Here is a 24,762-nt window from a genome sequence, read left to right as displayed (position 1 = left end):
AGTCACCTGTTTGGAAGCCCAAATGGGACTTTTCACGATCGCGCCCATGTCTTTAGTCGGGTTTAGCTGCTTTACGCAGCTGAACCCGTCTCTTATGGGCGCGATCAGAGCAATATCGGGGGTCATTAGAATATCGCCCCGCAAACTCCCGTCACTTTAGACTGGAAATCGGGGCGGAACAATAAAACATTTGAATCCTGCCCTTGGTATTTTTTGTCTGGATTTTTCCAGGCTAATTGAAATAGGTCATCTAACTCTGCAGAAACAGGGAAAGTGACATTAGGCTTGTTTTGTGTAAAGAAAAACGACTGCTGTGACGCAGCGTCCTCTAGAGGGAGCTTTAACACGTCCCATATAGCCAGAATGAGGGGTTCAATACCCTGAGCAGAAGTGGAATCCCTGCTAATGGGATCCAAGTCATCCCCATCCTCCTGTATTTCCTCATCTGAATCACAGAGTAGAGCAGGTAAACCACGCTTTTATGGTCCTGAGCTAGAGAGGGGGGGCTGTGTAACATCTGCCCTAGCAGCTAAATTTGCAACAGCCTGCTGTAGTAGCTGAGTTTTCTGAACATTAGCAGTGAGTTGTGATGACATATCAGACATCATAGTCTTAAGAGCCCCTAACCAGGAGGTATCTGGACCTTCTCCCCCAGCCCCCTCACTGAGTTGTGAAGATTGGCTGCATTGTTCACATAAAACCGAATCAGATGATAAGGGAGAGAATCTGGTGTGGCAGACACTGCATAGCTTGTGTTTACCCATGTTTACAGTAATCACAATTACATACACATACACACAGACAGACAGTAATACTGATCAAGCCTGCCCTTACTGTATGTCAGAGGAGACACAGAGAGAGAGACACCAGCACACCCCTGCTGTGCAGCCCCAGTGGGGCTGTCAGCTAACTATAACACAGTGAAACACTAATGATTTCTGTCCTGTATAGGACATAGATTGTGTACAATGGGGGTCATTCCGAGTTGATCGCTCGCTGCTGTTTTCTGCAGCGCAGCAAACAGGTTACTACTGCGCATGCGTGTGCACCACAATGCGCAGGCGCATCGTACGGGTACAAAGCGGATCATTGCTGAGCGATGGATTTAACGAAGGATACATTCGCACAGCCGATCACAAGGAGAGTGACAGGAAGAGGGCGTTTGTGGATGTCAACTAACCGTTCACGGAGTGTTTGGAAAAAAGCAGGTGTATCCAAGCGTTTGCAGGGCGGGTGTCTGACGTCAATTCTAGGACCAAAAAGACTAAAGTGATCGCAAGGGCTGAGTAAGGCCACAGCTACTCAAAAACTGCAAAAAACGTTTCGGCCAGCTCGGCTGCACACGCGTTCGCACACTTGCAAAGCGAAAATACACTGCCCCGTGGGCGGCGACTATGCATTTGCACGGCTGCTAAAAGTAGCTAGCGAGCGATCAACTCGGAATGACCCCCAATAGCATCTCACCCCCTTTGCTACACCCTGTACCAGTTTTCCAGCGTGTCTTGTGAGTCAGGAAGAGCTGTGTGTGCTTGCTGATGCTGCATTAAGCAGGGGAAGCCGCCAAAATGCCTCTGGTCCCGCTCTGAGGTAGCGCCGCCCCCCCCCCCCCCCAATGGCACCGGAGCTACAATGATTTTTATACTGGCAAAGTCTCCTATTCTGCTTAAAAACATCACACAAGTGCTAGTTTACGCTATTCCTAGCCAGTTTACATGGGGGACTCTAGCGGGTCCCCCCAAGGAGGGTCCCATATGCCGCACCCGCATTCAAACGCACTGTGAAATGCAGGGGTTAGGGGTGTGCAGTGTGCTGCGATACCTCGCAAGGCTGGTGACCATTCCCCCCTAACTCCCACGGTGCAGGTATGCTGTTGCCCAAACAGCATACCGAAAACAATAAAAGTTTAAAAGAAATTGAAGAAAACTCTCTGGAGCTGCAGAGATGTGCATCCCCTCCTGAGGGCACTTTTTCTAAACTGCATGTGGGAGGGGGCATAGAGGGGAGGAGCCAGCACACCCATTGAAGACATTTAAAGGGCACCGGCTCCTTTGGAACCCATCTATACCCCATCATACTAAGTCTCCCCAATATCCCTTATGGATGCTAGAGAATATTTTGAATGCATTTTATTTTATCAGAATAAGATGGGGTATTGACTCACAGTAGTGCCATGTATATACCATTTTCCAAAAGCTCCTTCTCCTTTGTGTCATTTAAAGTGTCATTTAAATTGACAATGATACATATTTCAACATACATTGAATTACAGTTATCTGACCGTGCTCCATCAGGATGTAAAGTTGAAGAATGAGCTGGGGGGCACTTTCCAAATAAGTTTTAAAGCACCTCAACATACTCAAGTCTGTCATAGCTTCCACTGCTTTCTTCTTGGTATCCATGCGTTTCTCTCTACTAGGATCGTGGGTGGCCTGGTATCCAAATTTAACAGCATACCAGTATCTACATGTGAATAAAAAAAATTATTTAAGTAAACTGTATGTAGTTATAAACAACAAGTGCTGCCGAGAAGTTCAATAAAAGTCATTGTTCAATGAAAGTGCTTTAATGTAGGGCGTAAAGGACAATGACCATAAGAGAATGGTCTTATGATTTGGGTGTGAGTGTTTACACACAAGAAGAATTTAGATAGATGTGCAATAATGAAATCAGCAATCAAAAATGCCAATCAGCAGATATCAGTGATTGATTATTTATCAGGAATACAGCATGTTAAAAATCCCTGACTCGCCAATCCCGACCAAAGCTGCAGAACCATATACAGATTTTTGTTTGACAAAAGTGCCCCTTCTCCATAGCTATACTGTCCATCCTTTCACAGCTCCTGCTAAAACCTCATTAGAGAAGGGTGCGAACAGGTTGACCAATCACAAACCAAAGCCAAGGGGCAGATTCAAATAGCTGTGGTGCTTACCGCAGGCAGACAGCCTCAGACTTTAATGCCCAGAGCTATCCAATTTTCTCTATCGTCCTAGTGGATGCTGGGGTTCCTGAAAGGACCATGGGGGATAGCGGCTCCGCAGGAGACAGGGCACAAAAAGTAAAGCTTTTCCAGATCAGGTGGTGTGCACTGGCTCCTCCCCCTATGACCCTCCTCCAGACTCCAGTTAGATTTTTGTGCCCGGCCGAGAAGGGTGCAATCTAGGTGGCTCTCCTAAAGAGCTGCTTAGAAAAAGTTTAGCTTAGGTTTTTTATTTTACAGTGAGTCCTGCTGGCAACAGGATCACTGCAACGAGGGACTGAGGGGAGAAGAAGTGAACTCACCTGCGTGCAGGATGGATTGGCTTCTTGGCTACTGGACATCAGCTCCAGAGGGACGATCACAGGTACAGCCTGGATGGTCACCGGAGCCGCGCCGCCGGCCCCCTTGCAGATGCTGAAGTCAGAAGAGGTCCAGAATCGGCGGCTGAAGACTCCTGCAGTCTTCTAAAGGTAGCGCACAGCACTGCAGCTGTGCGCCATTTTCCTCTCAGCACACTTCACACGCAGTCACTGAGGGTGCAGGGCGCTGGGGGGGGGCGCCCTGGGAGGCAAATGTAACCTATATAAAGGCTAAAAATACCTCACATATAGCCCCCAGAGGCTATATGGAGATATTTAACCCCTGCCTGGATTCACTAAATAGCGGGAGACGAGCCCGCCGGAAAAGGGGCGGGGCCTATCTCCTCAGCACACGGCGCCATTTCCTCTCACAGCTCCGCTGGTCAGGACGGCTCCCAGGTCTCTCCCCTGCACTGCACTACAGAAACAGGGTAAAACAGAGAGGGGGGGGCAAATTTATGGCGATATTTTGATATATATAAAGCAGCTATAAGGGAGCACTTATTATAAGGCTATCCCTGTTATATATAGCGCTTTTGGTGTGTGCTGGCAAACTCTCCCTCTGTCTCCCCAAAGGGCTAGTGGGTCCTGTCTTCGTTAGGAGCATTCCCTGTGTGTCTGCTGTGTGTCGGTACGTGTGTGTCGACATGTATGAGGACGATATTGGTGTGGAGGCGGAGCAATTGCCAAATATGAGGATGTCACCCCCTAGGGAGTCGACACCAGAATGGATGCCTTTATTTATGGAACTACGGGATAGTGTCAACACGCTAAAGCAGTCGTTTGACGACATGAGACGGCCGGACAATCAATTAGTGCCTGTCCAGGCGACTCAAACACCGTCAGGGGCTGTGAAACGCCCTTTGCCTCAGTCGGTCGACACAGACCCAGACACAGGCACTGACTCCAGTGGTGACGGTGACGAATCAACCGTATTTTCCAGTAGGGCCACACGTTATATGATTTTGGCAATGAAGGAGGCGTTACATTTAGCTGATACTACAGGTACCACTAAACAGGGTATTATGTGGGGTGTGAAAAAACTACCTATAGCTTTTCCTGAATCAGAAGAATTAAATGACGTGTGTAATGAAGCGTGGGTTGCCCCTGATAAAAAGCTGATAATTTCAAAGAAATTATTGGCATTATACCCTTTCCCGCCAGAGGTTAGGGAGCGCTGGGAAACACCTCCTAGGGTGGACAAGGCGCTAACACGCTTATCTAAACAAGTGGCGTTACCCTCTCCTGAGACGGCCGCACTTAAAGATCCATCAGATAGGAGGATGGAAAATATCCAAAAAAGTATATACACACATGCAGGTGTTATACTACGACCAGCTATAGCGACTGCCTGGATGTGCAGTGCTGGGGTAGTTTGGTCAGAGTCCCTGATTGAAAATATTGATACCCTGGACAGGGACAATATTTTACTGTCGTTAGAACAAATAAAGGATGCATTTCTTTATATGCGTGATGCACAGAGGGATATCTGCACACTGGCATCACGGGTAAGTGCTATGTCCATTTCGGCCAGAAGAGCTTTATGGACGCGACAGTGGACAGGCGATGCGGATTCAAAACGACATATGGAAGTTTTGCCGTATAAAGGGGAGGAGTTATTTGGAGTCGGTCTATCAGATTTGGTGGCCACGGCTACAGCCGGGAAATCCACCTTTCTACCTCAAGTCACTCCCCAACAGAAAAAGGCACCGACTTTTCAACCGCAGCCCTTTCATTCCTTTAAAAATAAGAGAGCAAAGGGCTATTCATATCTGCCACGAGGCAGAGGTCGAGGGAAGAGACAGCAACAGGCAGCTCCTTCCCAGGAACAGAAGCCTTCCCCGGCTTCTACAAAAGCCTCAGCATGACGCTGGTGCTTCTCAAGCGGACTCGGGGACGGTGGGTGGTCGTCTCAAAAATTACAGCGCGCAGTGGGCTCACTCGCAGGTAGATCCCTGGATCCTGCAGATAATATCTCAGGGGTACAGGTTGGAATTAGAGACAGATCCACCTCGCCGTTTCCTGAAGTCTGCTTTACCAACGTCCCCCTCCGAAAGGGAGACGGTTTTGGAAGCCATTCACAAGCTGTACTCTCAGCAGGTGATAGTCAAGGTACCTCTTCTACAACAAGGGAAGGGGTATTATTCCACTCTTTTTGTGGTATCGAAGCCGGATGGCTCGGTAAGGCCTATTCTAAATCTGAAGTCCTTGAACCTGTACATAAAGAAGTTCAAGTTCAAGATGGAGTCACTCAGAGCAGTGATAGCGAACCTGGAAGAGGGGGACTTTATGGTATCCTTGGACATCAAGGATGCGTATCTCCACGTTCCAATTTACCCCTCACACCAGGGGTACCTCAGGTTCATTGTACAAAACTGTCACTATCAGTTTCAGACGCTGCCGTTCGGATTGTCCACGGCACCTCGGGTCTTTACAAAGGTAATGGCCGAGATGATGATTCTTCTTCGAAGAAAAGGCATATTAATTATCCCATACTTGGACGATCTCCTAATAAGGGCAAGGTCCAGAGAACAGCTAGAGATGGGATTAGCACTGTCTCAAGAAGTGCTAAAACAGCACGGGTGGATTCTGAATATTCCAAAATCCCAGTTAATGCCGACAACTCGTCTGCTGTTCCTAGGGATGATTCTGGACACGGTTCAGAAAAAGGTTTTTCTCCCGGAGGAAAAAGCCAAGGAGTTATCCGAGCTTGTCAGGAACCTCCTAAAACCAGGAAAGGTGTCTGTACATCAATGCACAAGAGTCCTGGGAAAAATGGTGGCTTCTTACGAAGCAATTCCATTCGGCAGATTCCACGCAAGAATTTTCCAAAGGGATCTGTTGGACAAATGGTCAGGGTCGCATCTTCAGATGCACCTGCGGATAACCCTGTCTCCAAGGACAAGGGTGTCTCTTCTGTGGTGGTTGCAGAGTGCTCATCTATTGGAGGGCCGCAGATTCGGCATACAGGATTGGATCCTGGTGACCACGGACGCCAGCCTGAGAGGCTGGGGAGCAGTCACACAAGGAAGAAACTTCCAGGGAGTATGGACGAGCCTGGAAACGTCTCTTCACATAAACATTCTGGAACTAAGAGCAATATACAATGCTCTAAGCCAGGCAGAACCTCTGCTTCAGGGAAAACCGGTGTTGATCCAGTCGGACAACATCACGGCAGTCGCCCATGTGAACAGACAGGGCGGCACAAGAAGCAGGAGTGCAATGGCAGAAGCTGCAAGGATTCTTCGCTGGGCAGAGAATCATGTGATAGCACTGTCAGCAGTGTTCATCCCGGGAGTGGACAACTGGGAAGCAGACTTCCTCAGCAGACACGATCTTCACCCGGGAGAGTGGGGACTTCATCCAGAAGTCTTCCACTTGCTGGTAACCCGTTGGGAAAGACCAATGGTGGACATGATGGCGTCTCACCTCAACAAAAAACTGGACAGGTATTGCGCCAGGTCAAGAGATCCGCAGGCAATAGCTGTGGACGCGCTGGTAACGCCTTGGGTGTACCAGTCGGTGTATGTGTTTCCTCCTCTGCCTCTCATACCAAAAGTATTGAGAATTATACGGCAAAGAGGCGTAAGGACGATACTAGTGGTTCCGGATTGGCCAAGAAGGACTTGGTACCCGGAACTTCAAGAGATGATCACGGAAGATCCGTGGCCTCTACCTCTAAGGAGGGACTTGCTTCAGCAGGGTCCCTGTCTGTTTCAAGACATACCGCGGCTGCGTTTGACGGCATGGCGGTTGAACGCCGGATCCTAAAGGAAAAAGGCATGCCGGAAGAAGTCATTCCTACTTTGATTAAAGCAAGGAAGGAAGTAACCGTGCAACATTATCACCGAATTTGGCGAAAATATGTTGCGTGGTGCGAAGATCGGAGTGCTCCGACGGAGGAATTTCAACTGGGTCGATTCCTACATTTCCTGCAATCAGGATTGTCTATGGGTCTCAAATTGGGATCTATTAAGGTTCAAATTTCGGCCCTGTCGATTTTCTTTCAAAAAGAATTGGCTTCAGTCCCTGAAGTCCAGACCTTTGTTAAGGGAGTGCTACATATACAGCCTCCTGTGGTGCCTCCAGTGGCACCGTGGGATCTCAATGTGGTTTTGGACTTTCTAAAATCTCATTGGTTTGAACCACTAAAGAAGGTGGATTTGAAATATCTCACATGGAAAGTGACCATGCTTCTAGCCCTGGCTTCGGCCAGGAGAGTGTCAGAACTGGCAGCTTTATCTTACAAAAGCCCATATCTGATTTTCCATTCGGACAGGGCAGAACTGCGGACTCGTCCGCATTTTCTCCCTAAGGTGGTGTCAGCATTTCATCTGAACCAGCCTATTGTAGTGCCTGCGGCTACAAGTGACTTGGAGGACTCCAAGTTACTGGACGTTGTCAGAGCATTAAAAATATATATTGCAAGGACAGCTGGAGTCAGAAAATCTGACTCGTTGTTTATATTGTATGCACCCAACAAGATGGGTGCTCCTGCGTCTAAGCAGACGATTGCTCGTTGGATCTGTAGCACAATCCAACTTGCACATTCTGTGGCAGGCCTGCCACAGCCTAAATCTGTAAAGGCCCACTCCACAAGGAAGGTGGGCTCATCTTGGGCGGCTGCCCGAGGGGTCTCGGCATTACAACTTTGCCGAGCAGCTACGTGGTCAGGGGAGAACACGTTTGTAAAATTTTACAAATTTGATACTCTGGCTAAGGAGGACCTGGAGTTCTCTCATTCGGTGCTGCAGAGTCATCCGCACTCTCCCGCCCGTTTGGGAGCTTTGGTATAATCCCCATGGTCCTTTCAGGAACCCCAGCATCCACTAGGACGATAGAGAAAATAAGATTTTACTTACCGATAAATCTATTTCTCGGAGTCCGTAGTGGATGCTGGGCGCCCATCCCAAGTGCGGATTATCTGCAATAATTGTACATAGTTATTGTTAACTAATTCGGGTTATTGTTGAAGGAAGCCATCTTTCAGAGGCTCCGCTGTTATCATACTGTTAACTGGGTTTAGATCACAAGTTGTACGGTGTGATTGGTGTGGCTGGTATGAGTCTTACCCGGGATTCAAAATCCTCCCTTATTGTGTACGCTCGTCCGGGCACAGTACCTAACTGGAGTCTGGAGGAGGGTCATAGGGGGAGGAGCCAGTGCACACCACCTGATCTGGAAAAGCTTTACTTTTTGTGCCCTGTCTCCTGCGGAGCCGCTATCCCCCATGGTCCTTTCAGGAACCCCAGCATCCACTACGGACTCCGAGAAATAGATTTATCGGTAAGTAAAATCTTATTATAAACCCATTTGCTTGTGAGATAAACCCGTGGCTAACTTGCATTAATCCATAGATTCTGGGTTAAGCGTCTGGAGCTATGGGTTAAAGTGTTTGTGTCAGCCACGGTAAATCACCTCAGAAGGGTGCGAACAGAAATCCATGGTAAGTGCAGTCTGTGGGCTGCAAATGAATATTCCCAGGCACTGCTACTGTGGGAAATTGAATCTGCCCCCAACAGATTGCTCCATGTGATTGAGTCTCCACCTCACGCACAAACACCCTTTTGCCTTCATTTTAATACCTACCAGTAAATAGTTATATTTTACAGTAGGTTGTAGTTCAACTTTAATGCAGTTAGAAAGGTCTTCTAATTAGGTTACAGTATAAGTCATACAATAGAAACCAGGATTGTTTATCTACAAACAAGATGTGAGTCATTAATAAACTCCAGTAATGTGTTATAAATTATAGACCAAGGCTGTGGCATATGTGAACTTGGGATTCTGTGTGGCATAGTGTGAACTGGGGGCACTACAGTGTGTTAAACATATTTGTGGTGTTGGGAGTATTTACACATTACGCTTTTTAATAACATCACCAGCATGTCATATTTACAATTTTATTGGTAGGGCAGGGGCGGTTTAAGAGAAGAGAGGTCCCATGTACAGGCTCCTTGCGGGCCTCCTGCTCCTGCAGCACAATGCCAGAGTCTACATTGCTTGCCCAGGTCACTGAGAACATGGCGTCTGTGCCCATGTTCCCGGTGACATCTAAATTGCGCATCCCCAAATCACTGGGAAACTTTTTCCAGCTGCAGCATAGTAGGGACAATGGAGAGTATAATTGTATGGGTGCACCCAGGAACATAAGTACATCCAGTGCCGTTTCGTGCAGTGGGCGAGCCCTGCAACCGCATGGGGCGCCCGCTGCGGCACTTTGTGGGTCCTTGTCTCCCCCTCCTCCCTCTTCCCGAGTCTCCTGCTCGGGGGGCGGAGTTTTGCGGAATGATGCGGTTGCGTCGTAACGTCACGACGCAATCGCGTCATTCCGCGAAACCCCGCCCGAGCAGTAGTACTCGGGAAGAGGGAGGAGGGGGAGCCAAGCTAGAAGGAGGAGGCGACCGGCGCGAGGAAGGAGAGGCGGCCCAAAGAGCGGGAAGAACCTCTTTAAATGTAAGTAGTCTCTCTTCCCCCCCTTCCTTCCCCCCCACTTGACACTTGCCTACCGTACTGTGTAAAATGGGGACACTTGCCTGCCATACTGTGTAAAATGGGGACTCTTGCCTGCCGTACTGTGTAAAATGGGGACTCTTGCCTGCCGTACTGTGTAAAATGGGGACTCTTGCCTGCCGTACTGTGTAAAATGGGGACACTTGCCTGCCATACTGTGCAAAATGGGGACACTTGCCTGCCGTACTGTGTAAAATGGAGACACTTGCCTGCAGTAATGTGTAAAATGGGGACACTTGCCTGCCGTACTGTGTAAAATGGGGACACTTGCCTGCCGTACTATGTAAAATGGAGACTCTTGCCTGCCGTACTGTGTAAAATGGGGACTCTTGCCTGCCGCACTGTGTAAAATGGGGACTCTTGCCTACCGTAATGTGTAAAATGGGGACTCTTGCCTACCGTACTGTATAAAATGGGGACTCTTGCCTGCCGCACTGTGTAAAATGGGGACTCTTGCCTGCCGTAATGTGTAAAATAGGGACTCTTGCCTGCCGCACTGTGTAAAATGGGGACTCTTGCCTGCCGTAATGTGTAAAATGGGAACTCTTGTCTGCGTATGTGTAAAATGGGGACTCTTGCCTGCCGTACTGTGTAAAATGGGGACAAGTGCCTGCCGCACTGTGTAAAATGGGGACACGTGCCTGCTGAAATGTGTAAAATGGGGACTCTTGCCTGCCATACTGTGTAAAATGGGGACTCTTGCCTGCCGTACTGTGTAAAATGGGGACTTTTGATTTCCCCCTTCCTGTGGTGGTTGTTATGATATCAGATGAGGCCACACCCATTTTACTGAGACCACTTCTATTTTCATGAGGCCACGCCACCTTGTTAGGAGCGCGAGCGCATGCCTTTTCTTTTTACAGCTATGGGGGGGGCGCATTTTTTCATTTTTATGTCAATGGTGGGGTGGGGCCCCATTTTGAAATCTCGCACTGGAAGCCAAATTGGCTAGATACAGCCCTGAGTACATCCCAATCACCTGGAGGCAAGTTGGAGTTTGGTGCCCTCCCTTAAATAACGGGAAAAAAATATGGTGTGTGTGAATGTGTGTGTGTGTATGGCGTAACTAGACATTTTAGCTTGTCGTAGGCGCGTAACATAAATATAGGGGCATGGCTACATGGGGAAGGGGCGTGGCCACAAAATAATACCAATTCATATTACGCTGCATAGTAGTCTCCATTATTCAAATTATGCTACACAGTAGCGCCACTTACGCACATTACACCAGGTAGAGCCACTTTTACACATTAAGCCAGGTAGAGCACCTTTTACACATTACGGTAGGTAGAGTCCCCTTTTACACATTACGGCAGGTACAGCCCCCTTTTACACATTACGGCAGGTAGGTCCCCTTTTACACATAGCATTAGTCACGAGAGAGAGAGGGGGGAGGAAGAGAGAGAGAAACAGAAAGGTGGCAGGTAGAGAGACAGAGAGTGGTGAGGAGAGAGAGAGAGAGAGGGGAGTGGAGCACATGGGACACACACACACTCTCTACCTATGTGACGATGGCAGCTGGGTCAGACTTATGAGATTCAACTGTCTGCAGCATGCAGAATCAGCGTTCACCGGTGGGTACCATCTGACAGTCAAGCAGCAGTGGTGGGTACACCATTGCTTGCTGCAGTGCAGGCTGAGTGGTACCAGTTGGGAGCTGTTTTGTCCCCTATTGAAGGTGTTAGCAGGGCTCCTGCGACACAACCGATTAACTCTGCAGCAGCAGTGGATGCACCGCAGAGCTCTGTTGGAAGAGCAGAGGTCATACTTGGATGCTGCTGTGAACCACACAGGCTCTACAGTACATGCAGGAACCCATTCAGGGCTTGGAGCCCAGAGGCAGGTGACTCCAATGCCTCTGGGAGTTCTGCCCCAGGTTGCACCCATTATAGATACTCCAACAGAGGTGTAACTGTGGGAGGCAATGGGGTCACCTGCTCTGAAGGGGGGCACCTCTCCTTCCATTCAGTGTTTACAGCAACACCATTCAATTAAGTAAATTGAAAGCCAACGCTATCTCTTCTGTGGCCTGCTCCCCCACTTGTCCCTGCACCTTACACGACACACCCACTTTATTATAGATTAACATTTTACAAGTGCCACATCCAGGGATAGAACCCATGACCTATTACACTGGAAGCAGACACCTTACTGATTGAGCTGTTTGCTCCTGTATAGGGTGCATGCAAATTCTAACTATATGAAGTAAGTTCAGGTTCAGTATGTAATACTGATGGACAGGATGCTGTTGGTCAGAATACCGACAACGGCATCCCACCCATCCAAATCCTGACAGCCCCATTTTTAAGACACTAACCCTCCCCTACCCTACCCCTACCTTGTGGGTGCCTAACCCTAACCCTCCCCAGGGGTTCATAACCCTCCGTTCCTCACTGCATAAATCTAACCCTCCCCACTTGGTGCCTAACCCTAACCTTCCCTTCTAAGTGCGTTAACCTAACCCTCCCTTCCCGGTACCTAACCCTAACCTTCCTGTCCCTACACCCCAACCCCCCTTCTAATGCTTAAACCTAACCTTTCCCCCCGTGCGTGGCAGGACGTGTCCCACTGAGAGGACGGTCGGGATTCCCGGCGTCAGTATTTTGACGCAGGGATTCACCCCCTCGTCGGCATTCTGACGTTGGATTCGTGGCCGCAAGTCGGGATTCCGGCGTTGGTATTGTGATTGCTACCCGTAATTTCATATAGTTAGAATTTTTATGTTTTCTATACAGTAGCAAATAGCTCTATCAGTAAGGTGCCTGTTTCCAGTGTAATAGATCGTCGGTTCTAATCCTGGGTATGACACTTGCAAAATAATCAGCATTGTGAGTGACTGAGCAGATCTATGTAGTGATCTATTGAACTGACAATTCTATATAGTAGCTTCATATAGTTAGAATCTGCAGGCTTGGTATGCATGAACAAATAGTTCTATCAGAAAGGTCTGCCTTCAGTGTAACAGGTCATGGGTTCTAATCCTGAGTATGACTGCTAAGAAGTGTGTGACTTAAAATAAATGACAACGAAAACATTTTCAGAACACTCCATATACATACTATATATATATATATATATATATATATATCTCCTATATATTAGCCCAGATCTGTGACTTTGTGCCTCATTTGCTAACGCTGGGCGGAGTCACAACACTGGGTGGAGTTAGTCAAATGAGTCACAGATCTGGGCAAATCTATAGGAGACTAGGAGCAGAAGCAGATGGTATGGGCATGGCACAGGCAGGGGTGCATACCTCCCAACTTTCTTCAGGCAGAAGGAGGGACACACGCGTGGCAAAAAGGGGGCATGGCCAACGAAAGGGGGCGTGGCTTTGTGAGCCATGCCCCATTTTTGTCAGTGAGGGGGCATGCCCAGCGCTCTGTGAGTTGCTGGCATGCCCCCTGGGGCGGATTATGAGTCCGGGGTTATGTGCCTGCTGCGGGTTTGGGGGCGTGGCCTAATTGCGGGCCCCCCATATCAGCAGGGGCTCTCTGGCGTGGAGGAGTGCCACTTTCTGGCACACTCCACGCTTCTTAGTTGCAGTTTTGTGGGGCACCTGCCGCTGTGCAGGTTCCATACTGCTTCTGTTATCTCCAGCCCCGACAGCCCCACCGCTAGCTGCAGCGCTGCCGCCAGCAGTGAGGTGCGCCCAGCTCCTTCTCACACTTTAGCCGGTGGGCAGCGCTGCTTGCAGGCTCTGACCCCCTCCTCCCTCCTGCCGCGTCTCCTGGGGGCTAACCAGTCACTCCCAGTCTCCCCTTACCACAGTGCCCGGCAGCCTCGCGAGGTCCGCGGTGTGTGACTGAGGAGTGGGGGGAGGGATGCGGACAGGCAGAGGAAGCAGGACTCCAGCCTGAGAGAGTCAGCCATGCCAAGTCTCCAGCAGCAGCAGATCCCAACAGGTTGGAGTGGAACAGCAGCAGCCAGCAGCAGTGACTCCGGTAAGACACATCTGTCTGTCACCACTGTTTTGTCCCAAATACCAATCTCTCCCGTGCCCTGTGTTCTGTCATGTCCCTGTCAACCCTGGCCTTGCCCTGTCACCCTTATCCTGGCCCTGTCACCCTTATCCTGGCCCTGTCACCCCTGTGCTTGCTTTGTCAACCCTATCCTGGCCCTGTCATTTCTGTCCTGGCCCTGTCGCCCCTGTCCTGGCCCCGTCACCCCTGTACTGGCCCCGTCACATCTGTTCTGGCCCCGTCACCCCTGTTCTGGCCCCGTCACCCCTGTCCTGGCACCGTCACCCCTGTTCTGACCCTGTCCTGACCCTGTTACTGTATACCCTCCAACTACCTTTTTGGCAGGTACAGTACCTGCTGCGCCTCCAGACCCCTCCCCAATGCACCACACCTCCGCACCTTCCCCTCCCCCACACGCTGTGACTCCAGACCCCCTCCACCACCCGCGGCTCACACTCCCCCGCCCCTCCACCACCCACAGCACCTCCAGACCCCCTCCACCATCCACCCCCCATATGTCTCCCTCCACACCTGCCCCCCCCTCCACCCGCAGCACCTGCAGACACCCTCCTCCATCCGTGGTCACCCCCCTCCCCCACCCCTCCCCCACCTACGACACCCCAGCAACCACGCCTCCACCACCTGCAGCACCTCTGGACCCTTTCCCCATCCACCGCACCACCCGCACCTGCCCCTCCCCCACCTGCGGCACCTCCAGACCCCCTACACCACCCCCGGCACTCCCGCCCCTTCCCATCCCACAGCACCTCCGGAACCCTTCACCCATCTGCAATATCCCCGCACCTGCCTCTCCCCCACCCATGGCACCCCTGCCCCTCCCCCACCTGCAGTGCCTACAGACCCCTCCCCCATCTGCAGCCCCCACTCCTCTGCTCCTCCCCCACCCGCAGCACTTCCCGACCCGTCCCCATCCGGGCCCCCCCCCCGCATCCGCTCCCCCCTCCACCCGCAGCATCTATAGACACCCTCCCCCATCCGCAGTCCCCCCTGCACCCGCTACATTCTGTACATCGTGCCCTGCAGGTGCTGTTCACGCCGTCGCAAGGGGATGCGCCTTCTTCACCATTGCACGCCCTTTCATTGTGCAATATTTAACCATTAACAAAGGAATGCAGGTAATACTCCATATAATACAAATATTTAACCCCAGAAAGGCATGCATGGGTTAACGGGGCGTAGCCCCTTGCGACAGTGTGAAGAGCGCCCGTAGGGCGCGATGAAGCACCTAGTATATATATATATATACATATGTATAGATAGATAGATAGATAGATAGATATACAAACATATATTTATCTATATATGGGGGGGGGGTGCACCAATATTTATCTTGCGACTGGGACGAACTTACGCCACTACTCCATTGTGGTAGAGGACTCTGCAAGTTAATTGTACCAGGGCCCAGCTTTCCGCTCACACCCCCACCCTGTCACCATTTAAAGATGGTGAAGTAAATTTATTTTGCTGGTTCTGTACCATCAGAGCCCTGGGAACAGCTACAGGATATAGCAGCTTCTGGGGCTATGGGGAGAGGTGCTATAGTAAAATGATTTATGTATATGGTAGTGCAGCTTTAAGATGTATGAGCTCTCAAAATATAAAAGAACAAACAAGCATCTAATCCCCCCATAGGTCACTAACTTACCTTAGTAAGGTACCAGCCTGAAATAGGTGAATAATGAGAATCCATTTCAGTCTACTATAGCTGCTCTCATCAGAATCATCTTTAAACCAAGTGAAACTAAAAGCTTGAACTATTAGTGTGGATACAAGAACAAAAAATATGGTTAACAGCCCAAAAAGGTAAAGTTCTTGCTGGAAGTATTTCAAGGAAATCCACAAATCTGCTCCAATGTCAAATATGAAAGCAAAAATCCCGGACATGGTCATAAAAAAATTCCATTTTGTGAAGCTCATCCTCCTGAGCCCCAGTGTAATTGTGGATTATGCCATTTTACTGAATAACTTCCAGATCTGCTTAGAGTTCATGTTTAATAAAAGGAGGATCCACATGCTGTGATGGTCACATTTTCGATTGTTCACAAATTGATAAATCTGAAACAAAAAAGTGAAAATGTTTTTATTTGTAGGTCCTGCTTGTGATACAATATTTTCTATTATAGATTCTGAAATCCCCATATCCCTGAGACATTGATACACCTTGTTGCTGGGGTCCAACTGTTCTAATGAAATTACCCTTGTCACATCATTTTAGTATCACCTGAATTTAGTAAAGGGAAATTAGAGGAGAATTTTCAAAATCAGAAACAAAAATAGCAGAGGGAGCCCTGTGATAATAATGCTATTTACAGATGGCGTAAATAGTTCCCCCACCCCTACACAGCCTACGGGTAGTGAAGGTTGATCTCGGATCTGGCCCCTGAGATCAGCCATACAGGAGACACACAGGCTGATCACTGTGTAAAGAAACAGAGTGAAAAAAACACAAAACTTACCTGCACCCAGGGACAGGTGATCCAATCGATGTGCTCCTGCTTTACAGCATCGGGGGTCACAGCGGAGCACAGGATCATATGACTGACTGCCCTCCCGGATCACTGGTCCTGGCTGCAGTTAACTGTATGCGGAGGAGGGGTCGTAAAGAATACCCTGGGAAATGCGGTAAGTGGATTCACAGTCAGAGCTTTCTTGCAAGCTCTGCTCCTGCATGCGATAATTGATATATCCTTGCAATATATTCAATTATTGCAATGCGATTTTGGTTGAATTTATCACAACCCATCTACATCTGAGATGCGGATTGTGATAAATATGCCCCTAAATTCCTATATTTTTCATAATATATTTTAAGCATCATGCCATGGTGATATAACTTGCAGCGCCAACACTTCATAAGGGATCCAGTAGGTTGGTCTTCCCACTCAAGAGTCTGGGAGACCTACCCAAAATATGGGAGTCTCCCTGACATTGCAGGAGAGGAGGCAGGTATAGTACAGCTACAGAGCCTTGAAAATTTTGAACAGTATGTAAATGTTCACAAACTGTGTATATGTTTTTAAGCATTTTTAATGCCTTTTTTCTAGCTATTTTTTCATTTCTCTGGCATCCATAAGGGATACTGGGGTGATCTTAGTACCATGGGTATAGAAGGGGTCCAAAGGAGCCGGTGCACTTTAAATTTCTTCCACTGGGTGTGCTGGCTCCTCTCCTCTATGCCCCCTCCCACAGGCAGTTTAGAAAAAAGTGCACTCAGGAGAGGATGCACACTCTGGAAGCTCCAGAGACATTTTCTTCAGTTTTGTTTTAAACTTATTATTTTGGGTATACTGTCTGGGCAACAGTATACTTGCACCATTGGAGTTAGGGGGAAGGGGGGGTGGGTGGGGCCTTAACCGGCCTCTGTAAGGTGTCAGAGCCGCTTCCCCGCTGCTGGACCACCGTCCTGAGAGGTTGTTGTTCCGTGGAGCACGGTGCCTTGGCGGTCGCAACCGCAGCACACCACACACCCCTAACGCTGCCTGAAGGTGAGAAGAGTGGTGAGTACAAACCAGAGGCTCCGCTAGGGGGGTCCCACTGGTTCTTGGTGTGGCACAACGCGGCGGCGGTGGATGGGACCCTCCACAGGGGGACCCGCTTCAGCCCCCCTGCGCAGAACTGGAAGCGTTTGTGCAAAACTAACTAGTATGTGTGGGTTGTGCACTGTGGTAGACTTGGCCAGTATAAACATTATCAGCGGCTCTAGCGCCATTATAGGGGGTGGAGTTTGTTCAGAGCGGGACCAGCGGCATTTTGGCGCCTTTCTCTGCATAAGCAGCTCTTGCACACAATATAGTGTCTTTAAGAAGACACACAATCCGGGTTACTGGTATATAGATTTATTTCAGCCTGCAGTTGTTACTACAAGCAGGGGGGGGTACTTCTCTTACTCTGAGTCCCCATCGCACATGCAGTGAGGCAGGCTTGTTATACTTGTCTGTGAGTTTTGTATGTGTGTGTGTGTGTGTGTGTGTGTGTGTGTGTGTGTGTGTGTGTGTATGAGTGTTATTCACTGTCAATATGGTTAAACATGCTGTATGCAAAGTTTGTCATATCAGATTCTCCCCTTCTACCACTGGGTCCCTATCATGTGACCATTGCAGTCAGTCTTCTCAGGTCAGTGTGGAGACTGGGGGGAGGGTCAGGAGCCTTCTTGGATCGGTGACATTAAAACTATGATGGCTGACATGTCATCCCAACTTGATGCAAATAAGCAAACAACACTACAACTGCAACAGGCGGTTGCAGACCTTGCAGAAAAGGCTGATGACAGATATCCTTCCCACCAAAGTACATGGCCACTTAAACGTGGGCTGCCTGCTCTTCTAACAGATGAGGAGAATATTCTGGAAGAGGGGGAGGAATTAGAACCTGCTATAGATGATTCCACTCCTGCAGAGGGTATTGAACCCCTTGTTCGTGCTATCAGGGATGTACTAAAGGTCCTTTTAGAAGAGGCTGCTTCTACGCAGTCGTTTTTTCTTGGGCAGAAAAAAAGTTAACATCACCTTCCCTAATTCTCCAGAATTAGATGAGGTTTTTAAACAAGCCTGGAAAAATCCTGATAAAAGATATCAGGTTACTAGAAAGTTTTTACGTTCTTTCCCATTCAAGAACCCCCAGCTGTTGATGTTTCTGTCTCCCGCCTCTCTAAGAAGGCAGTGTTACCGGCCCCTGGGTCTTTTCAGCTCAAGGGCCCTGGGGATAGGAAAATAGAGACTACGCTAAAATCTATTTACACAGCGGCTGGCGTATCACAAAGACCAGTGATAGCGGGTTGCTGGATGTCACATGCCATTCACACCTGGGCTACTCAGATTCAAGAGGGCCTTGCGGGAGATATGCCCCTGGTCACTACGGTGACCCTCATTAGGCACATTCAGGATACTGCAAGTATACTGTGTCACTCTCTCAAGGAAATAGGTTCTATTAATGCTAGAACTACTACCATGGCAGTGTCGGCACGCAGGGTCTTGTGGTTGTGTCATTGGATTGCCAACGCAGATTCCAAGCGCAGTATGGAGAGTCTCCCTTTTTCAGGGGAATGGCTTTTTGAGGTTGAGTTAGATACATGGATTTCTAAGGTCACTGCAGGGAAATTCACGATTCTCCCCTCTGGGGCCCCTCCGGCTAGGCGCACCTACCCGGGGCCTTCTACTCATTCCTTTCGGACCTCTAGATTCAGGTCAAGAGTCAGAGGTGCCTCCAATGCGGCACCAGAGGTAAGCCTAGAAAACCATCTCTGTTACAGCTGTTTCCCAGGACCCAAGCACCAGTGCAGCTTCCACAAAAGCTTCCGCATGATGGTGCCTTCCCACCCCGGGGGGATCGAGGTGGGAGCTCATCTACGTCACTTCTGTCACATCTTGCCAGGATACCTGGGTAACCGAACTCGTTTCCCATAGTTACAAACTGGACTTCGACAGCGCTCCTCCCCAACGATTTTTCAAATCAGGCTTACCAGTTTTGGAGCATACCAGGGTTACGCTACAACAGCTATCCTCAAATTGGTCCAGTCCCAGGTCATTGTTCCAGTTTCAGAGGTCATTGTTCCAGTTTCACTGTTGCAACAAAGAAGAGGTTACTACTCAAACCTGTTTGTGGAACCGAAACCTGACGGTTCGGTAAGACCCATTCTGAATCTCAAATCCCTGAACCCTTACCTCAAGGTGGTAATTGCGGGTCTGGAAGAACGGGAGTTCATGGTCTCTCTGGACATAAAGGATGCTTATCTCCACATCGAGATTTGGCCCCCTCACCAAGCTTTTCTGAAGTTTGCCCTACTGAATGCTCACTATCAGTTTCAGGCGTTACTCTTCGGCCTGTCCACAGCTCCGTGGGTCTTTACAAAGGTGATGACGGAAATGATGTTCCAACTCTGAGTCCAGGGGTTCAATGTGGTTTTTTATCTGGATGATCTTTTGATAAAGGCAAGATGAAGGGGGCTGTTATTGCTCCATATAGACTGCACTATCCATCTTCTGTTGCGACATGGGTGGATCCTCATTTCCAGAAGTCCAAACTGGAACCGACTCAGTGTCTCCTGTTCCTTGGAATGTTACTAGATATGGCAGCCCAAAAAGTCTTCCTCTTGGAGGACAAAGCGAGAACGCTTCAAGAGATGGTCCGAATGATCCTCTAGCTTACAAGAATATCCATTCATCTTTGCATGAAATTGTTATGGAAGATGGTGGCCTCATACGAGGTGATTCAGTATGAACGTTTCAGTTGGATCTCCTGAGCAAGTGGTCCAGATCACATCTTCAAATGCACTGGATAATACGCCTGTCACCTCAAACCAGGATTTCCCTCCTATGGTGGCTACAGTCCTCCAACCTACTGGAAGGTCAAAGTTTCGGGATTCAGGAGTGGATGCTCCTCACGACGGATGCGAGTCTGCGTATGGGGAGCTGTCACCCAAGGGGCTCAGTTCCAGGGCAGGTGGTCAGCCCACGAAGCCCTACTTCCTATCAACATTCTGGAACTTTGGGCGATCTACAATGCTCTGCTTCAGTATTCTCTGCTCAAGGATCGGGCGATCCAGGTTCAGTCAGACAATGCCATGGCGGTGGCTTACATAAATCGACAATGAGTAACAAAAAGCAGAGCCTGCATGCGAGAAGTGTCAAAGATACTCCTCTGGGCGGAAAGAAACACAAGAGCCATGTCTGCCATTTTCATTCCAGGGGTGGACAACTGGGAAGCGGACTTCCTGAGTCATCACGATCTCCACCCAGGCAAGTGGGGTCTCCACCAGCAGGTTTTTCAACAGATCATTGATGTGTGGGGTTGCCCACAGATAGACTTGATGGCCTCTCTGCTCAACAAGAAGCTTCCCTGGTATTGCGCAAGATCAAGCGAGGGCAACAGATGCACTTATGTCTCATTGGCCTTATCGGTTGGTTTACCTGTTTCCTCCGATTCCGTTACTCCCGCGGGTGCTCAAACAAATCACGGGGTCCAGGCAATTCTGATTGCCCCAGATTGGCCTCGGAAGGCGTGGTACACGTGGCCCCTGCCACGGAGAAGAGATCTTCTACAACAAGGGCCGCTCTTCTACCCGGACTTACGGCGTCTTCGTTTAACAGCTTGGAAGTTGAGCAGAGCATCTTAGCTCAGAAAGGCCTTTCCAAGAAGGTTATTGCAACCATGGTCCAGGCCAGAAAGCCAGTAACGTCTAAACACTATCATCATACCTGGAGGAGATATGTCTCCTGGTGTGAGGAACGCACATTTCCACTGGCATAGTTCCATTTAGGACGTCTTTTACGCCTCATGCAGGCTGGTGTGGATAAGGGCTTGCGGCTGGGGTCCCTCAAGGTCCAGATCTCGGCCATCTCAATTTTCTTCCAGAAAAAGTTGACCGTGTTGCCAGAGGTTCAGACTTTCTTGCAATGAGTTCTCCACATACAGCCTCCGTTTGTGCCGCCCACGGCACCCTGGGACCTAAATGTAGTGTTAGAATTTCTACAGTCCTCCTGATTTGAACCTTTGTCATTGGTGGAAGATAAGTACCTCACGTGGAAGATGGTGATGTTGCTGGCCCTGGCTTCTGCTAGGCGTGTCTCTGAATTGGGGGCTTTATCGTGTAGAAGCCCCTACTTGGTCTTTTTCGAGGACAGAGCGGAGCTCAGGACCAGACAGCAGTTACTGCCGAAGGTTGTCTCTGCGTTCCACCTGAATCAACCAATCGTTGTCCCATCTAGTGTGTCACAACTGAGGGCCTGAGCTGACGGGAGGCAGCCTCAGTTGTAGGGGCTGAGATGTACCGGAACCTGGGAGGTTGTATCAGACCCCTGGACATGTAAGTAACATGAATAATAACTGCCCGAAGGCGTGACCACGACAACTTAGATAAAAGTCAATGATGTTTATTATGACAACTCCGCATCACAGCAGAAATAAAGGAAAACGTAAAAGTCAGCAAAGAATAAATACAGTTCCTGAGTACTACAGCATGGCAGGAGCCACAGGGCACTGGTAGTGTGAGATAGTTCTTATGATCTTCTAGATGGAAAGTCCTTACCAGGCCCGGCTGTAGCAATGGAGATAACCCAGGATTGTACCAGCTGGTGTTCCAGGAAGAGCTGGGTTGCTGAAGGTAAAACAGCTGCTGTGGATACTGGCTGGAACCAGACTGTTGTTAGCACGGAGTGGATACTGGCTGGAACCAGTTAAATAATAAATGAACTTTGGGAGCGATGAAATGTGAACTGAAATGTAGAACTTGAGAGCGGAGAAATAATAATTCCGGTGGAGAGTGGTAAAGTGTAGAAAGGACACCGGCCCTTTAAGGGAAGCTGTATTCTGCTGGAAGCTGAGGCTGGAAGCAGGTAGTGTTGTAGCTGGAAACAGATGAATCCACAATGGATTGGAGAGTCAGGCTACACCGCAGGTGGAATGCTGGTGCGGGTCTCTATGGTGGAAGTCTTGAGACAGGAGCTGGAACCTGGAAGACAATCATAGAAGAGAGACAAACAGGAACTAGGTTTGACAACCAAAGCACTGACGTCTTCCTTGCTCAGGCACAGCTTACTTATACCTGCAGCAAGGAAGGGGTTGGCTAGGCAATTATGCAAATCAACAATACAAACAGCAGATTGGTGGAAATGATCAGATGACAGAATCCAAGATGGCTGCGCCCATGCAGACACTTGGAGGGAAGTTTGGTTTGTAATCCATGTGGTCTGGGAAACAGTAATGGCGGCGCCGGCCACCGGAGACAGGAGACGCCAGGCTGATAGATGCACATTTAACCACGCGGGCACAGCGGAGGCCGCGGCTGATGAAAACACCACTCTGACACTCTGCATGTGGAAACTCAGGAACAGCGGAATCTGGTCCTGGAACGCTGAGCCCGCCTTAGGAGGCATCTGAAGGGTAAGTAATGGCGTCCAGATACCCGGATCGTGACAGCACCCCCCCCCTTTAGGAGTGGCCCCAGGACACTTCTTAGGCTTTAAAGGAAACTTTGCGTGGAAATTTCGGACCAAGGCAGGAGCATGGACGTCAGAGGCATTGGTCCAAGAGCGTTCTTCAGGACCATAGCCCTTCCAGTCAATGAGATACTGAAGTTGACCGTAACGGTGACGTGAGTCCAGGATCTAGGCCACTTCATACTCAACGCCTCGTTGAGTTTGGACTTTCGGAGTTGGTGGAAGTGAGGAATGAAACCGATTCAAGATTAGCGGTTTCAACAGGGAAACATGGAATGTCCTGGGTATTTTTAAGAAGGGAGGTAACTGGAGTCTGTAAGCAACAGGATTGATGACTTGATCAATTTTAAAAGGACCGATGTAGCGAGGTGCAAACTTCATACTGGGAACTCTTAACCTCAAATTCTTCGTGGATAACCATACCCGATCACCCACCTTGAGAGCAGGAACTGCTCGACGCTTCTTATCCGCAAACTTCTTGTACCTGAACGATGCCTTGAGCAGAGCTGATCGTACGCTCTTCCAGATATTGGCAAACTGATGCAAGGTGATATCCACTGCGGGAACAGAAGTTGCTGGAAGCGGTTGGAACTCAGGGACTTTAGGGTGGAATCCAAAGTTGGTGAAGAATGGTGTTGAAGAAGATGAAGAATGATACTGGTTGTTATGACAGAACTCGGCCCAGGGAAGTAATTGAACCCAGTCATCTTGAGAGGAGGACACATAGATGCGGAGGAAGGCCTCCAAGTCCTGATTCACCCTCTCAGTTTGACCATTGGTCTGAGGATGGTAAGCCGTGGAAAACTTTAACTTGACTTGGAGGACTTGACATAAACTTCGCCAGAATTTGGCTGTGAATTGAACTCCTCGATCTGAGATAATTTCTTCTGGAAGACCGTGGAGTCGGAAGATCTCTTGTATGAATACTTGAGCCAACTTGGAGGCTGACGGAAGACCGGTGAGAGGAATGAAGTGTGCCATCTTGGTGAACCGGTCAACTACCACCCAGATGGTATTGAACTTGTTGCACATGGGCAAATCTGTAATAAAATCCATCGACAAATGGGTCCATGGTCGACGGGGAACAGATAGTGGAACCAGTTGCCCCGCAGGCGACTGGCGGGATACTTTATGTTGAGCACACTTTGGGCAAGATGCAATAAACTCCAAAACGTCCTTTTTCAGAGTTGGCCACCAATAGGACCTAGAGATAAACTCCAGGGTTTTTTGGATACCTGTATGTCCGGCAAAACGGGAAGCATGGGCCCAATGCATGAGCTTCTTCCTTAGTGTCGGCTTCACAAAACTTTTCCCTGATGGGGGCGTAGAGTCCATCCCTACCGTGGAGAATGCCAACGGATTTATAATAGGATGCTTGTCTGAAGACTCTGACTCATTTTCTTGCTCCCATGAGCGGGAAAGGGCATCGGCCTTGCGATTCTGAGAGCCCGGACAGAACTGGAGTTTAAAGTCGAACCTGGAAAAGAAAAGTGCCCATCTGGCCTGACGAGGGTTGAGACATTGTGCGCCTTTTAGATATAGAAGGTTCTTGTGGTCTGTAAGGATGGTGATTGAATGAGAAGCTCCCTCCAACAGATATCTCCACTCCTCTAGAGCGAGCTTGATGGCTAGCAACTCCTGGTCGCCAATGGCATAGTTGCGCTCCGCTGGGGAGAACTTCCGTGAGAAGAAACTGCAAGGATGTAAATGACCATCTTTAGCCCTCTGAGATAACACCGCTCCTACTCCAACGGAGGAGGCATCCACCTCTAAGATGAAAGGAGAGTCGACGTCAGGCTGTTTCAGGACAGGTGCAGAGATGAACCTCTGTTTTAAAAGATGAAAAGCTTGCATGGCTTCTTCAGACCACTTGGACGGGTTAGCACCCTTCTTGGTGAAAGCAGTAATAGGCGCCACAATGGTGGAAAAGTCTCGTATAAACTTTCGGTAATAATTGGCGAACCCTAAGAACCTCTGGACCCCTTTGAGGGTTA

At 49.2% G+C, this 24,762-nt stretch overlaps 1 protein-coding gene across 2 annotated transcripts in view; it reads right to left on the bottom strand.

The window, feature by feature from the left end:
- XKR9 (XK related 9) overlaps window positions 1–24,762 on the bottom strand; it is a 58,803-nt gene that overhangs the window by 19,946 nt on the left and 14,095 nt on the right. Inside the window, exons 2-3 of one of the 2 annotated variants that reach the window (XM_063923898.1) lie at window positions 15,481–15,890; window positions 2,258–2,460 (exon numbers count right to left, since the gene is read on the bottom strand). In XM_063923898.1, coding sequence (XP_063779968.1) covers window positions 2,258–2,460; window positions 15,481–15,752 — 475 coding nt within the window. In that variant the 5' untranslated portion in view covers window positions 15,753–15,890. The remainder of the gene's footprint in view (window positions 1–2,257; window positions 2,461–15,480; window positions 15,891–24,762) is intronic. The other variant, XM_063923899.1, reaches the window with a different exon arrangement.

This window comes from Pseudophryne corroboree, chromosome 5 (assembly GCF_028390025.1).
Source record: "Pseudophryne corroboree isolate aPseCor3 chromosome 5, aPseCor3.hap2, whole genome shotgun sequence".
In the NCBI taxonomy this organism is placed as follows: Eukaryota; Metazoa; Chordata; class Amphibia; order Anura; family Myobatrachidae; genus Pseudophryne; species Pseudophryne corroboree.
The sequence above is the reverse complement of the archived record's forward strand: the minus strand, read 5'-3'. Positions and strand labels throughout refer to the sequence as shown.